Source organism: Gouania willdenowi, chromosome 11 (genome assembly GCF_900634775.1).
Source record: "Gouania willdenowi chromosome 11, fGouWil2.1, whole genome shotgun sequence".
Classification (NCBI taxonomy): domain Eukaryota; kingdom Metazoa; phylum Chordata; class Actinopteri; order Blenniiformes; family Gobiesocidae; genus Gouania; species Gouania willdenowi.
In genome coordinates, this window is record NC_041054.1 from 17295990 (window position 1) to 17312557 (window position 16568).

Genomic DNA, 16568 nt, shown 5'->3' on the forward strand with positions numbered 1-16568 from the left:
AGCCTTATGTATAAAACTTCAAATAAAGTATTACCAAACAATTTTAGTTAAATCATAGAGATTATTGCAGATTACACGGCAAGCAACTCTAAGAAATCAAACTCCCCACCAAGTACTATTTATGTCGACAACAACTCAGTGTTTGCTGTGATGATAATACAGAATAATTAGTTTAATTGTGCTAAGTTACAATAAACAATAAAACTGATAAACAACAAAGTTTTCTTTGGCAAACTAACAGTTAATTTAGTTTTCTCACCAACAACTGTAAATATTTAATGCTGCTCGAGGTTAAAGTTTTTTTCTTCATTTTTCTTTATCAGATGAAGACCTAATAGTGTCGGCCTCATAGATCAGTAAATCAAATGTTTGTTTATCGGAGAGATTAAATCGGTGATTTCAGATGCAGTCCGATAAAATCGATTATTGGCTGATATCGGACCGATATCCAATATCAATATCGATTCAGGACACCTCTAGATATCACTGGGAATACTGGGAGCAGACTAGAACAAAAATGGTGTCAAGCGAATAACTATCCTCCCGTGTCTGGTGGAGAAATGCAAGAAATCACAAATTAAACTTATGTAGGGACTGCAGAAGCTCAAAACGTTGAATTACCAGTAATAGAAGTTGTGGTATGTATAATAATAATCTGTCTTCGTGAAAAAATGTATCAACATTAGGTTGATGAAATATCTTCTCACAAAAATGAGGTGGTTACCTGATTTATTAAAATAAAAAAAAATAAAATCTTGCTGAATGCGTGCTCACATATTTCCCACTCCCTGTCACACTGGCCAAACTAACTTTTTAAATCTCCTTCTACTAACTTCTCACCTTTGCATCATCTCTTCCTCATCTCAATCCTTTTTTTTTTTCGCCTCCCCACTCTCTCTGACCTCTATATTTCTCTTCTCTTGCTTGTGACTCCTTTCACCTCCCAGGTGCAGGATGCTGTGCGCTGTCGGATGGGCGGGTGTAAAGACGACAGCGAAAACTCGCCAGATTCTTGCAAGAACGGACAGGTGCAGATCATGGTGAATAGCATTCCATTTCATCCCACATTTATAGCCCATCTGCCTCCGACTGACAGTAACCAAGCTGCAGCTTTTCTGCTTGGCAGGAAGAGGCATGACTCTCTCTGCTTTAAAAGGTCAAAACTAATATTAACTGTCCCTTTCTTCCCAAACTGTTTTGATTTTTTCATTTATTGTTTCCTTCGAAATCTCTCTATCCCCCGAATGACTTTTAAATATGAATTCTTCTTTCTACTGTGAAGCTAATTTGTTTTATTGTTACAGCAATAAAAGCCAACCCACAAAGAGCTCTATTAGTGCATTGTTTAATTAATATAAAATCAATGCAAAATGCCTTTGGTGTCTTAATGGTAATTACAGAAGAATTATTATCATTGGCTATAAAAAATGTGCTTTATCACACAACTGAAACTCTTTTATTTACTTCAGCCTTAACTTCTGCATCTTTGATTTAAACCAGCTCCCACAAGCTTATTTTCTGCACTCAAAACGTGACTAATAGCGTGATAAATTATAGAAACGTGAACTGCCTTGCCAGAGTCAACAATGAGAGTGTGAGCAGCTCTCATCTCTGCTACTTTTATTTCTTCAGACCTGTTTGCAGTAATGATGATTATGAGCTTCTGACGGCTCCTTTGAGCGTACCCAGATTCAAAGATTATTTTTCTAAATCACAAATGAAGCCGATGCCACGCAATTTTTTTTATTTGCTCTTCCTAAAGTCTTAGCGTATATAATCTTTAGTTAAACATCAATGTGTGAGGTTCCTCCTGATTGGTTGTAATGCTTAATCCGTTGATAGTTATTAAACGTTCCTGTCTTACATGATTTTAAACAGGTCTGAACAGAAATCTGTTGTTCTAGGGACGTTTTGCCCTTGAAAACGTTAAATGTGATGGATAATTTAGTACAGGTGCCACACATTAGCCTCTGTAAGCACCCCTGTAATGAAACAGGGCACACTGTGTGTTTCTGGCGTGCTTACAGGATACCTTATTACCTCATTAAACCCCTGACATTTTAAAGCATCGCAAAACCTCGAACCATCAAATTGGTTCAAGGTTTTTAGCAGTTTCTTGGTAATTCTCAAACTGTAAGCCAGGGTTGGGGTCAATTGCGTTTTCATTTTCAATTACCCATGCTAAATTACAATTCAATTATGGTTGCAGCGACCATAATATTTTCCAATTACAATAAATTACAACAGTTTTTTTATCCTCACAAATTCAATTGCAGTCACGTTCTTGAGTACTAAAGTTAAATTACAATGAATGACCCTTAAATAAATATCCTAATAAAAGTTAACCATTTTTTATGATAACGGGTCTTAAATCAGCTTTAAAATACACTAAAAACAAATATATATCATCTAATTTCTGTCTTATCTATTGATCACCTTGTTGGGCTTCCTAATCAATGAAAATATAGGTTTTGATATTTTTAGTGTGGAAGTCTGAGCCTTTACTGTTAGTATACCCCTCGATTCCCTTTTTTTTATGATAAAATGTGAGAAAGCTTGATATGAAACATATTTTAATAATTGTTAACTACATATGTGTGGAACTGTACATAGAACTCTTACATGGTTCCCCAGTTTGGCATTACATTTTTGTTGTCATTTTTTTTTTTTCATGGCAATTACAATCACAAAGTACATTTTCTGAACTCAATTACAATTTGATTACAATTACGACAGCAACATATATAGTTTTTAAATTATAATGATCAATTACGCAATTATAATTATTGTAATTGACACCAACCATGCTGTTACCTAACATTATTTGGTCAAACCTTCAGCACTAAACCTAGCTAACCAAGCTAGTCGCCTCCCACTAACATTTTACTGACACGCTTTCCACAACCTTGTTTTTCCACATTATCAGAAGTGTGGTAACGTGAACCTCTCTGGACAGCAGCATGGGTCTCTGCGTTATGGCACTTCACTATGCCTGTCAGGTTGCCATCCTCAGTTGCCTCCACCATCTTGCCACCAGACATGCCAACAAGCCTGTTACCACACTCTGCCCCATGGCGACCGTGGCTACGGGCTAGACCATAGCCGTGCTCCTGGCTACGAACACATCGCCAACTTCAACAACACCCACAACCATGGCTACCACCACATCCATAGTCACATCAGCAGCCATCCAGTATGTCACCTGTAGTAGACACAGTAGCCTTTAGGCATTAGTTGTAATAGAGTGATAGTAGATTAATAAGTGTAGCCTTTGTTCTTTGGTTATTCAGTTTTAAAACTAAATCAAAATAACAAATAAACAGTGTGGTTATTTTGTTTTACTGACTTGAAACTAAAACAGAAATACAGAAATATAGAAAACCTGACAAGCAGCGTTTTTTCTGATATTTGGATTTATGGGAAAACTATGAACGAGAGCTTCATGTTCTGCTGCGTTTCATGTTGTGCACCTCACACCGATGGCAAAGAGGCGTAATTGTTGTGTCGATGACATTTCGTTAAAGAGTTATCGATGTCCGAATCTGTGAATATCATCAACTTTTCCGAACAGTGTTACGGCCCAAATAGTGTCCAAATAAACTAGGGACTGACTATCAACTCTGAGGCTGCTGTGAGGGTTAGTAGATGTTAGAACTTTTTTGACACATTTGACACAAACATTTACAGCTTTTTTGATGGCCGTAAAAAATATATTATAATACCGCTAGTCACCAACGGCAACGATAAACACAGACGGAAAAAACAAAGAGCACCAGTAGATTCATTACACTACCTCTGGTTCCTTTAATCACATTTCATGCGCATGTTTTACATAACATCCTTTTTAATTTTTGTTATTTATGGATTAATAACGTTTCAATGCACCAGTTCATCAGTAATCTGACTTACGCGTTGTTGTTGTTATTTTTTGAGGGAGTAAAAGTTTGCCCCCGTCTGTGGGTCCTTTCTGTGTAATGAGCTCAAAACATGACATTCTCATCCTAGTTTCCCTTAAAAATCCATATATGACACAAATAGAACAGGATTTATTTTAAAACAAAAAAAGGCTGGTTGTCTGATCTTTGATTTTTCTGTATTTCTGTTTTAGTTTTGTCAGTAAAAAAAAATAACCTCACTGTTTGTTTGTTATTTTGATTTGGTTTTAAACGGATTTAGATTAGAGGTATGAAAGGAATTGGCAATGCTTGAATAGACTTCTGCTGTACTTGTGCCTAATTCTCCCATATCTGGGCTATAAGCTATAGCTAGCAGTAGCATAGCAAAACATAAGAAGCAGTGTTTGTACATTTTTTGTGTTCTTTTGAAAACTTTTAAAGAGTTTTGACATGGCATCTATGTATTTGAATATAGTACAATATGGCATTTCACCTGCCTAGCCTTCTACATTTGGAACTTTAATATTAGCAAGGAGACTAAAGAGGGACACAGGAGCTTTTATTTACCAAGATATGTTTACTAAGAATTTCAAATCACACCTTTAAGGTACAGAGTGATCATTTTTATTAGTTATGAAGAAAATCTAGGATGTAGTTTTTAGTCATAGTAAAATTCAGTCTTTTATATTCCCTGCTTTTGCATAGCTCTTTTGTCAAATTCCATTTGCACATATTCAATGTGTTGCATCCGTTCTGTGGGGCTAAAGACCGAGGTTAGGAATTGTGCATTAAAATGTTACGTGAAAGATTATTTGTTTTTAACAAGTCAAATATAAAATTGAAGGGGGCACAGAGAGAATTTGGTTGAAAGCTCATTTGTTCACTTAATAGAGACCAGCTTATTCTACTATGTGTGATTTGCATACTAACAAGATTTCCTGGTCCTCTGAGACCAATAGGCATTCTCATTTCCCCCCCTTTTTTTTTTTTTGTATCCTTCCTTTTTCTTCCCTTGCATTTTGTCGCTTTTCCAAACAGCCTAAAATCTGTAGTTTATTATATAAATAAAAGCTTTTGTAAGCAAGTCTCATGCAGGACAGGAAAAAAAAACTGTGTGGTGGCTAAAGGAAAGACTTCAACTGCATAGCAATGAGCTTTACTTTGGCTAGACTTCTGAAAAATGTGAAAAGCAGCCATTTTCTATGCAATAGCTATGAATTGATGGAGCTTGGTGTTTTAGGTAAATTTGCTTTCAGTGGCAAATCAAACAGAAGGTTTAGAGAAATTAATTAGGTTATATTCATTTCTATCTGTACATTAGAAGTGTGTTGTGTCATTATGGTTCATTTACTGGTTAGGTTAAACTACATGATGACCTTTTCAAGTACTTAAAACAATCCTTGTTTCTTTATTTTGAACTTAAAGAGTAAAAAATTATATATTCAGGTGTGAGATTGGGTTTTCTTGTGAAGCATGCAGTGGTCTTAGAAACTTTAAGAAAACACAGTGACTCTATGCTTGATACTATCAATGTCAGTTTGAACTTACTTCTGTGAAGCAATAAAGATGTTCTAGCAAGTAAGGAATAGAGTGCAATTACGTAAGGAATAGAGTGCAATTACGTAAGGAATAGAGTGCATGTATGCATAACAGTTTTTTACAAGATCACACTGGAGAGATTATGGGTTAGATTGTTGCAGTCTACTTTATTCAAATACTTGGACAAACGCCTCCTTGCAAAGCGAGTAACAGTCTGAACTACGAACACTCTGATGTAATGTCACTGGCATATAGAAACATCAAACAGGGTACAGAGAGGGTAACCATTTAGATATAAAGGGACAAAGAGCTCCCTATTCCACTGTGAATGGAAGTACGTGGAGAGATTATACACAAACCTGAAAGGTGGAGTCCGCAATAGTGGAAAGCTAGCAATGTGTAAGCTAGCAAGACCTTATCTAAGCTCCACCCCCTCTTGTATACACTCATTGGGGCTCTGTCCAAAGCCACAACCACACAAGTCACCCATCAAAAAACGAACAAAATCTCCCCAAAAACAAATAATTACCTGTTCCACAGAAGATAGCAACCTCTGCATCACTTTGCAGGCCCTTCAAATGCCTCATCTCTATTCAATAATTCCTGAAATTATGTCACGTAGCAGGATGAGGATGAAGGCATCTGATTGGTTCTTTCCATTCATATCAAAGGGATTGGTCAGAGTTTTTCCAGGATTCCAGCTGCTACAGAGGTCAGATTCTTTTTGCTGCTTTTTCCAAAAATGAATTGACTTCTCTCAGGATGGAATAATATATTTCAACCAGTATAACAAAAAGTGTTTCTGAACAGATTTGCGGACTCCACCTTTAACCCTGTATGCTATTTCATTTCATCAGCTTTGTTTCTTGGATGGGTTCTAAAAGTATTTGGAATGATTAAGAACAGAAATGAGAGCTCCAGGGAATATGTCCTCTCAGAGTTTCTAATATTAGCGCTACTAACCGACTGAGTTATGTAGTGTTGCTATGGTGACATATTTTCTTCTATGTGGAGTCAAGAGTATCAAAGTCAATGTATACAGTACATTTTAAACTTTGGGGTAAGGATTCATCTTTAGGCTGCTTATTTGCTTATGTAATCAAAGAAAGACACAAGCTGATTACAATTCTTCTTCCCTAACTTGCCTCCCTTTCTCAGACGGATTTTGAGAAGGACGTGGACCTGGCATGTCAAACAGGTGAGCTCTCCCTTCCACCTGGCTTCCTCCCTATTTCTCGATTTCACAAAATTAGCATTGTGAGCTGTTGTGCCATTAACTTGCCACTTCGCATGGTGATGAAATGACAAGAGATGATGTTCTACATCTCCACACACTTGTGCGCAAATTACTGTGCCCCATCAATCACGCTGATTCTTGCCCAATAAGTGTTTGGCAAGCATATATTTGGATGAGACTGTGTTTAATTGTGCATGATGATAACACCCCTCCAAGTGTTCAGACCTGTTTCACTCAGTAATCGACAATGGTCCTGTGTGGGCTTTTGAATTTGTTACAAATGAACCACAGTTGAATGTGTGTTGTGCTTTGAAAATATTAACAAAAACTCACTTTCCTCCTCCACCTTTTCAGAGAGAGGACACCCATGTAAGTTTTGCACACACTTGCTTGACACTGCCTGATTGTGCCTAGACTTTAGTGACTCCTTTAGATGAATTTGTGCAGTAGGTAGAGGTTAAAAACCACTGCCTTTTCAGAAATTTAATTTAATTTTAATCTTATTGTTAAATTGAATATTTCATTACACATGAGCTAATTCTGCACCAAACACCAACACTTTTAAGTAAAGTAACAGATAGCTCCAACTAGAATATTTGCATTTCCTGAAGAAAATGCAAGTGAGAATGCAGGTGCTGGCCTGTGTCGCACTGCATTGGCATGAACATTAGCTAGCATTAGCAGTAACAGTAATATTAGCATTAACCTTGCATTAGCATTAGCCTGGCATTACCATTAGCCTTTTCTGGTCATGGTTAAAGCAGTCCATTTTGTTTTTGTAAAACGCAATTAATTGTCCTTTCTGGGATCATGATTCTAGTTTGATTGAAACAATCAACCTTTTTCTTACATTTCAATCTAATGAAAAAGCTCAAACAAGAATAAATGTATCTTGGGTGTGAGCCAGCAATGTGCCATATGCCTGCAGTAGTTTGACACTTGTTTATTCCACTGAAAGTCTATGAAGTAATTGGTGCTCATGTTTTTGAGATAACTACCCATATTTAGCATTGGGAGTTTTTCTACTGTCAGTTCGGACGAGTGTCAACAAAACAATACACAACATCACACTATGGGATTCATCTATAGGTCATCCTCTGTGACTCCACCACTTGATGCAGAGATAAGGGGAATGTATATACCCCAAAAGTTGGACAGTATCATCAGCCCCAATGGGATAGAAAAGCAGAGAAAGTGCTGTAGGCTCAAAGTCAGGCAGTGTCCCTGCTGTTTTGTTCCTTCCCAGCAAGATCCTTCTTAAATTTTTTATCAATCATGTAGCTAGACATTGTGTTACATCAATCTGGATGGCATGAAAATGTTTTTTGCTACATGGTTTGCTCTAAAATTGGATTTTGAGGCAGCGGGGAAAATATGTTTTGCTCGGAGCATGATTATGTGGCATGAACCTTTGATTTATGTTTGTGTAAATATAATTATGCCACAACAGCACTGTTTCCTGTAAGCATGTTGTTGGAGTAGTTACATGAAAGATTTCCAGGTAGTTTTTGTGTTTTCTTGAATAGCTTGCATGTGAACTAATCCGAACATTACTGCAAGTAAACAAATAAACAACTGTATTAGTGTTGACATGATAGACATATCGAGGCTGATAGAACCTGGAATCCAGGCTATACTGTATTTATTTAAGCAATTAAAGTTTCTGACTGATTGGTGGATGTTTCAGTGAGGCAAGCCTTAAGATTTCAATGTCAGTGACTAAATTTGCATTGCTAAATTGTAAATGCAAAATGTAAAGCTGATTAGGCCATATTAAATTTGCAAAAATGAATATTTCTAGTAGTTCTACGGCATTGCCCAGATCTGCCTTTCTCTCTTCTCAACTGTTTTTTTGGCTCAATAACTTGAATACATAATCCTAAATATCAAATATCCAGCTCCAACCCTGTTTCTTCTCCATTATCACTCTTTCCACATGACCAACAACACTTGCCTTTCCTTTCCCACCCTTTGCACATCCTACTTTCCCATGTGGTTCCCCACCTTTGGTTCCCCCCTCTTGTCTACACAGTCATTTTTAAAGAGGTGAATACCTGCAACCCAGCCACCATTACTGGGACCCTTTCCCGCATCTCCCTGGATGATGAAGAAGATCCAAAGCTGGCAGCCCATCAGGAGGGGGTCAACTTCAGCTCCCTTCCTGGAAACATCCCTCCTCCCAATCTTATAGTACAGGTGACAGTAACTCCATCCATGTTTATATGAACTATGTGAAGGATTTAACAATAACAGCAATTAAATGCATGTGGACTTTAATATTCTAACTTCATGTTGTGTGAATTGTAGCCTTTTTCTTCCTCATTGAAGGTTCCACCCCTTGGAGGCCTCAATGAGCTGAGTGAGAACCCCCTGAAGAAGGAAACCAATGTGGACCAGCAGAGACAGCAGGGGCAGCAACACAGTGGTGCTCCGATCTACTTGTGCACAGAGAGTGGCCTTGGCTGGGCTCGACCAGCACCAGGCTCCTCCAACACCTCACAGGATGGAAGTGCTGGAAGCGGAGGGAGTGGAGGAAGAGGGGGAGGAGGAAGTAGTGGAGAGGGAGATTACATGGTTTTACCTCGCCGGACAGTCAGTCTGAAACCACCAGTGCCCTCGTCTCAAGGAGGAGGCCTGGGACTGGGGGTTGAGGACAAGCCTCTTAACATTGCGGTGGATGACCCTCCATTCCCCCCACCTCCCTCTCCTCTTACTCTCCATCCGGCAGAGAGTGAGGCCTACCCGGCAGATTTTGTGCCATCCAATGTGGGTGATATGAACATCACCATGAACCTGAACCGGTCCTACGGGACAATGAAAGCAATGCCCCATGGGCATGGTCACATGATGGCTCAGGGAAGTCATGTACACTCCCACGGAGGACACTTACATTCCCATGGTCATTCTCTCCAGCTGAAGCCAGGCCAGAGACCATCGGTCAGACAGATCCTGACTGGGGGAACTGCAATGGATAGAACAAAAACCCTTCCACGCAACCTGGGCAGCACCAATGCCAACACCACGCTATCAGCAGGATCTCTGGAGGTGGGTAAGAGGTTCAAGAAAAGATTGCAATTTGTGTTAAGATTTCCTCCTCAATCATTTTGCTTCATTTAGAACCAACTAATGGGTTAATAGTGCTCCTGCGCTTTTGTTATTAGGCATGTGCATTGCGACTGCTTTTAAAATTTGATCCAATTTTAATTATGTTATGACCAAGTAACAATGCATCATTACATTTTTGTTCTTTTTTATATATCTTGTACATTCTGTACAAACTTCCTAAATAGTTTTAGCACAAAAAAACAACAAATACCCAACTTTCTACCTGGACTAGGCAGTATATGCTTGTCATAGGTTAGCACAACATTGAACACTTCAATGATGATCCTCTAGATGCATTTTCCATGTCTGAAACTGCAGCAACAGCTGCTGTGATGTTTGGCTGAGTAGTATTTATTGCTGCTGATGGAGAATGGGCTTCCAAATGAGTTATTTCCATAATGACAGACACCTTTATATTAGTTTATCGTCACTGTGTGAGTTTAATATGCAGACAATACCCCCTCCAAACAGCACAAGGTGGCTCACCAGATGGACTGGGTCCGCTACAAAATACCTGCGGTGAATGCAATTCAGACCACCTTCATTTTGAACACATACAAGAGCTAACATGGGCTCATTAAAACCAATACAGATGGGACGTGCAGTAAGAGGAGGAAATAAAGGAAGAGCTGTCCCTGTTATCTTCACCAGTGAAATAACAAAAATGCTTTATTCATGACTGATTTAGTTTGTTTTAATCCATCTTTTAATGAACAAAATTACCAAACCTGCATATTTCCTGTTGTTTAGACACATGGGATGAGCTGAACTTGCCCATATCACCAAGATGACAATTCTTCTTGTCTTCATTTTCTTTTGAGTTATTACAATATTCTGGGATTCTTTAGAGCATCGCTGCCCAGGTCCAATCTTGGAGCACGAGCCCCTATCCAGCATGTATCAGATGCTTGATTAGATGGTCCAATACACCTGATTGTAAAGGTTAGCTCATTATCAGGCTTTTTGCAGAGATGCATGATGACAAAATCAACAATTTCAGGTGTGCTGAAGCAGGGAGAAATCTACAACATGCAGGATAGGGGCTATCAGGGACCAATCTTGGTCACTTCTTGTTTAGAGGCTTGCTAATCTTGCTTATTTGCCATTAAACTGCAAAAAATTAAATTCAGAAAAGGAGAACGCAGTACATGTGCCGTCATGTAGGGGGTCATTGCTCCTTAAATGTATTACAAAATCCTATATTCACATATATATTTTTTTTTTTTTAAATAAAAACATGAGAAAACATATCTTACATAATATACACAGCTTTTACATCAATCAATCAAACTTTATTTCATATATACAATATAATTCAAAGTGCTTTACACCATTCAAACCTTACATACAATAAAAAATACCTCACGTAAACATTCCACAAGAAACCCCAACAACATCACACAAACCCACACACGCAGACATAGAATTAAGATAAGGACAATGGAACATGATACCTGGCTTGTACATATTTGTATCCGTATTCTATAAGCTATGGTAAAAATATTTTTGTGGCTGTAATGGGTTCCTATACTTTTGGCATTTTGCGTCCTCATCACATAAGTGATCGCACATCAATGTTATACACACACAAACACAGATAAGTACACACTTATCTTCAAATGTATCTCCCTCCCAAGGCTGTCTAAGAAGATGAAAGTGACTATTGCTGAAAAGTGCAGGTGCTTCGTTTAGAGCTTTGCATGCACTCAGGAATATCAAAAGAGGGGGGAGAAACTTTCAAGATATAGTTCAAAGCTTTAAGTTTACCCTGTTTGTGTACTTCTACTGTGCTTCTGGGGATGAATATCAAAATGTGCACCTCAAAAGTGATTTACAGAAGGCGATTTGGTTTGATTTTGAAGTGCTAAGAAATAGGGGATAGTCACTGCAATCTCATATCATTGTTTTCACTTCATTATTTCTCATGCTTAAATCAAGACCTCATCTTGACAATGCATTAAAGAGGTTCCCTATGTAGATGAATGTATGAGTGGATGACTGCTGAGTGTGTGTAACCACCAAAACATGCAGTGCACTCACAATATATATGTATGCTGCATGTCTATCATGAAACATAGCTAAGGCATGGAATTTCCCTGTTTAAGGTAAATATTCCTTCATTAAAAGAGGACTCTGGATCTCCTCTAAGCACTAATGCTCATTTTAATTAGCCAGTGGTTTTCAAATTGTCTATAGGCACCATTTATAAAACTTTTAAAATCACACATAAAATGGGCTTTTGTTTGGTAACTACTGTGCTATCTAAATTGGACAGCTTTAATATAAATTGGATACTCCCCATTTATTTTTGTTTATGTGTCAAAGAATTAGCTATCATACCTTTGCATCAGCAAATAATGCCCTTTAAATACAGCTTATAACTAACCCTAGAGTGTGCTTTTGTCACTTCAAAATGCAGAGCTGGCCAACGGTGAGACCCAGATTGAAAGCCAGAGATGGAATGTTATTCAATGATATGTCAGAGCCAGATAAGTTGGAAATGTCTGTAGCTGTTATATTGGTATCTTGTGTGTGACTTGCTCTAGCTACAGAGGCACTTAAGATGAGAGCAGTGGGGCCCAAACAAGATTAGAGGATGAAAACCTATGTCTCATGTGATTTTAGCTCTTTAATCAAAATGTCTCCAACAGGCTTAAGAAAATCATTTATGAAAGTAAAGTGATTTATGTATTTGTTTTTGAGAACATAAGAGCAGGAGGAAAAAAATGATTCCTTGTGTATTCACCTAGCTCATTGGCCGGCAATCTGTTACTCCGGTAACATTTATGGCTTTCTTGCATTTCCCCCAATAACTTAGTGGCCAGTCACTGTGCACGTCTGACCACTAAGTACGTCTTTAGGCTCATTTGTTATCATTCAACACAGATTATGCACATTTAGTGTGAAATCTAAGCACCAGAAGATGAGACATCTTTGCTCCAGGTCAAAGATGTAAAGCGAACAGGAGTGTTGATCTTCCTCAATGTAAGATCTGTGAGTGTTAATCCCACAGTGACAGCTAGCAGAGCATACTGAGCACATCAGTCCAATATGTTTGTGCTGTTGAGTCAAGTTGCAAAAACCTTCATAAAGTTGATGACAGTAACACTCACTGATTAGGACTCTGTTTAAAATGACAGTGAAATACAAGCAACACTTGCAATTAGTGCCCTGACTATTGTTTTCTATGCCTCGCCCTCTTGCCTAGTCCTGCCAGCGAGTCGCTACATGTAATGTAAACACCTTCCATTGGCCTCAGCGACAAACTGGAAGTGTGGTTCTGACCCTCTTTGGGCCACAACTCTCCTCCGCCAAAAGATATGTTGCATGGTCAGATCCATTTGTTGAATTGTCCGTTCTCGCTTGCATGGACTACGCTTCAGTTCCAGGGCATGCTGCTGCTACTGATACGGCTGCCTGTCGTTTGCAACCCTTAATGCAAAGGCCCACACCAGTTAACCAGCAGGCCCCAACCCTCCTCCCATCCCCCTAAGGTTTTCGTTTTTGGCAAATTGCTGAAGCCAACCTTGAACCATCCGGTGTGTCCACTAAAACTCCCCAACATTTCGACACTTCTCGTTGGTAGCCTGGAACCAGCCTTAGGGTTAACAGTTGTGTGCAACATTTAGCTGTGACACACAGACACTCACACTAACTGTGTTTTATAATCAATTTATTAATAATGTTTAATATGTCACTCTCAGTCTCCATTTGGTTTGCTGGATAGGCCATAAGTGCTCTTATGATTGCTGACCCTTGACCTAGCTAATCCTTAGACTGAATCATTTTCTTTTTGCCATTACATTTTTAAAGATATCCTGTTGGGCAGCCAAAAGCGAAAGCAGTTCTTGGTAAAGACAGATACAGCAAGAACTGCAGAAAAAGTTAAGCAGTGCTTGAGAAGTGGTCATTGATGCATTCTTTTCTCCCCTGCCCCCTCCTCTTCCAGAGGAAAAGAGTACGGTACTCTGAACTGGACTTTGAGGTAAGATCTAAGAACTCATCCCTTGTCATCAGCCCGTCTCTGCTTTCGTGTGCTTCTGCCAGGACTTGTGTAACGCATAGATTAGCATAAGCATTGCTAAACCCTTAGCACCCCTGTCTCTCTTGCACTGATAACAAAGAATTGTCTAAAACACATCTTACACTGTGTGCTGTTTCTCCAACAATGGCCTATACCTGTTCAATGCTACTCATCATGGTTAAAAATTGTCCACGCATGGGGACTAATCACTGTAAATTGAATACCTCTTGTCAACATACAATGTCTTACCAAACAAGGTTGATGGTTGGGCCCAGGTTGAAGAAACAGTGGAGTAGACTGCTTCCTGTGTCTGGGTGAATGCTAGAACTTTGGGCTTTGGGTCAACACGTCCAATATGTGATCACAGTCACTTTGCTGGTTTTATCTGTTAGTATGAATGTTGTTTCCCAGTGTTGCTTGGTGTAAAATGTTGAAATGATTTGAGTGTTGTGTCGATCTCTGGGTTCTTGCAGTAATTTTCTTGAAAAATTGAGCCGTAAAGTAATGTGTGTAGCAAGTCTTTTTGACTATGGCTTTTGTGAAGGCTGGATGTTCACCACATGGTGACAAATGGAGTAAAAGTGTTCAGTGATGACAAGGAATTACTGAGATGGAACAAGGCTGATCATTTCACTTTTCTGGAGAGGTTTTCTGACTGATCCGAGGTTACAGCTTGAATAATCAAAAGATCGAGTGATGACAGGATACTAAATAATAGAGACGAGAGCTGATCATTTAACTTAGCCATTTTCAAAAATCTTATCTGTGGTTAGTGTGTTAACAGCATATCCTCAAAATCAACTCATTTTAACAACTGACTATTTTCAATATCCCTTGCCAACTATGTTGGCAGTGAAAAACCACTGAAACAGGTATGTACACCTCTTTAAGTGAATAGAATGCACATCTTTTGTTTTTTTTAGCTTGTGTACATATATATACAATTGACTTAACAAAATCAATTAGGACTTTTAAAAATACTATAAGTGACGAGTTAACCTAATTATTTTACAGACTTTCAAGAAAGATATATCCCCTGGCAATGTGGATTTTAAGATTCTGAGCGAGTCGTCCCAAAGCTATGACCTTCAAAGAAAGTGGCTTTGCAAAGAAAAAATTGTTAAATCTTTGCCCCAAGTAAAAAGAAAAATTAGCTTTTTATATAGTTTCACTGTTGGCTATTTGTTCCGAATGTCTTGATGATCATCCACGTTGGGTGGATAGGTGATAGCTCAGTGGAAATTTCAAAATCTTCAAAATGCTAAGGAGATTGTAGCTCATTCTTGAAGTAACAGAAATGAGAGTGCCCACTCTACTGTAATTGCAGCTACTGCAAAGTGCCAAGTCTGGTCATAAAGTGAGCAAGTGTGTGTCCTGGCGTCGAGCCCCTTTGTCAATTGTTACTTCTTAAGCTGCTTTTGTGATCAGCTACTGTCAAGCAGCAACTGCAATGTCCAACAAAAGCAATTTGGTGTCAGAGATCAAGCCCCCAACTAAGACTCTTCTTTATTTTGATATTATTTTTTTGCATTTTTAAGAGAATCATACTATCCTGTCCTTGTCCAATTCTTGAAAACTGCCAAAGTAGATGATGGATGAGCATGAGCCAGCAATCCATTGATAGCCGTGCCCAACATCTCTTGCTTTTTTAATGGCTGGCATCACTGCAGTCCCTCAGACTTTGATCTGTGCCCATTCCCCTGCGTGCCCCCACATGGCCCACTTTTTTCCTTTGCTTTTTCTTTCAATTTGCTTCATTTTCGCTGTCCCTCCCTTTCTTCCCTTCCAGAAAGTGATGCACACTCGCAAAAGACATTCTGAGCTGTACCATGAGCTCAACCACTCGTCCAAGTTCCACACCATAGACAGGTATAACAGGGACCCAGCCATGTCCACATTCAAGGTAAGACCATTGTCCATAAGTGGGATGGGAACCCACTTTACCCATGCACCTTCATTTCCTACAGCAATTTGTCACGATCCAAAAACCCCACCCGAGATATCAATGGAGATTTTTCTTTTTCCTTTGCACATTTTGTGATTAAAATGGCTTTTACTACCTACACAGAGAGCACTCAGTACTGCAGCAAAATTATAAGCACTGCTAGTACTTTGTATTCACTCGTTAATGCAGTGCTTAAACGATTATAGTCATAAAAATTCAGAGAAAAGCTCGCAACCATTTACAAACATGAGGCACTTGTTTGTTTGATAGTGGTTGTATTCATTATGGAGGTTCAGCCTTTTGCTTGATTGCTACCTTTAGATTGTGAAACCTCCATTTGTCCTAACAAAGGCTGTTTGATTAATCCACCTATTATCACGACCATGAAAAAAGAAATAGAACGACTGCCTTGTCAATACTTCTTTTCATGTTACGGTAAATGACTTGCACATAACATGTTATTGGCCTGAATTTAATGAAATTATCTGTGGCTTTTCCTTTTTTTTTTTTTAAAAAAAAAAAAAAAACCTCACATCTCAGCTAATCACATTAAGCATTGTTGAAAAATGTATTAATTGAAACAGAAAATTACAGAAATGTGTGCAGTCATGAGCTGTGACTATTGGTCACTCTTATTAAACCAGTATAAAGAAGTGCGTAGAAAAAGCAGCCCATCTGCATACAGATGATGAGCAGCTGTACGAGTGAAGGCTCATGTGAATCCATTTATATGTTTTTGATTGTCTATGCATGCCTTTGTACTGATCTCCATGTCTCTGTGCTTGCATTAGTGTATGTGCGCCTGTGGGAGGCTTGAGTGAG

General features: G+C 38.7%; 1 protein-coding gene across 5 annotated transcripts in view; it reads left to right on the plus strand.

Moving 5' to 3' along the window:
- adgrb2 (adhesion G protein-coupled receptor B2) overlaps positions 1-16568 on the plus strand; it is a 271609-nt gene that overhangs the window by 241526 nt on the left and 13515 nt on the right. For 3 of the 5 annotated variants that reach the window (XM_028461068.1, XM_028461071.1, XM_028461070.1), the window contains 7 exons: positions 948-1040; positions 6594-6633; positions 7027-7041; positions 8705-8868; positions 9001-9717; positions 13727-13762; positions 15591-15704. In XM_028461068.1, the coding sequence (XP_028316869.1) occupies positions 948-1040; positions 6594-6633; positions 7027-7041; positions 8705-8868; positions 9001-9717; positions 13727-13762; positions 15591-15704 (1179 nt within the window). The remainder of the gene's footprint in view (positions 1-947; positions 1041-6593; positions 6634-7026; positions 7042-8704; positions 8869-9000; positions 9718-13726; positions 13763-15590; positions 15705-16568) is intronic. The other 2 variants (XM_028461069.1, XM_028461072.1) reach the window with 2 other exon arrangements.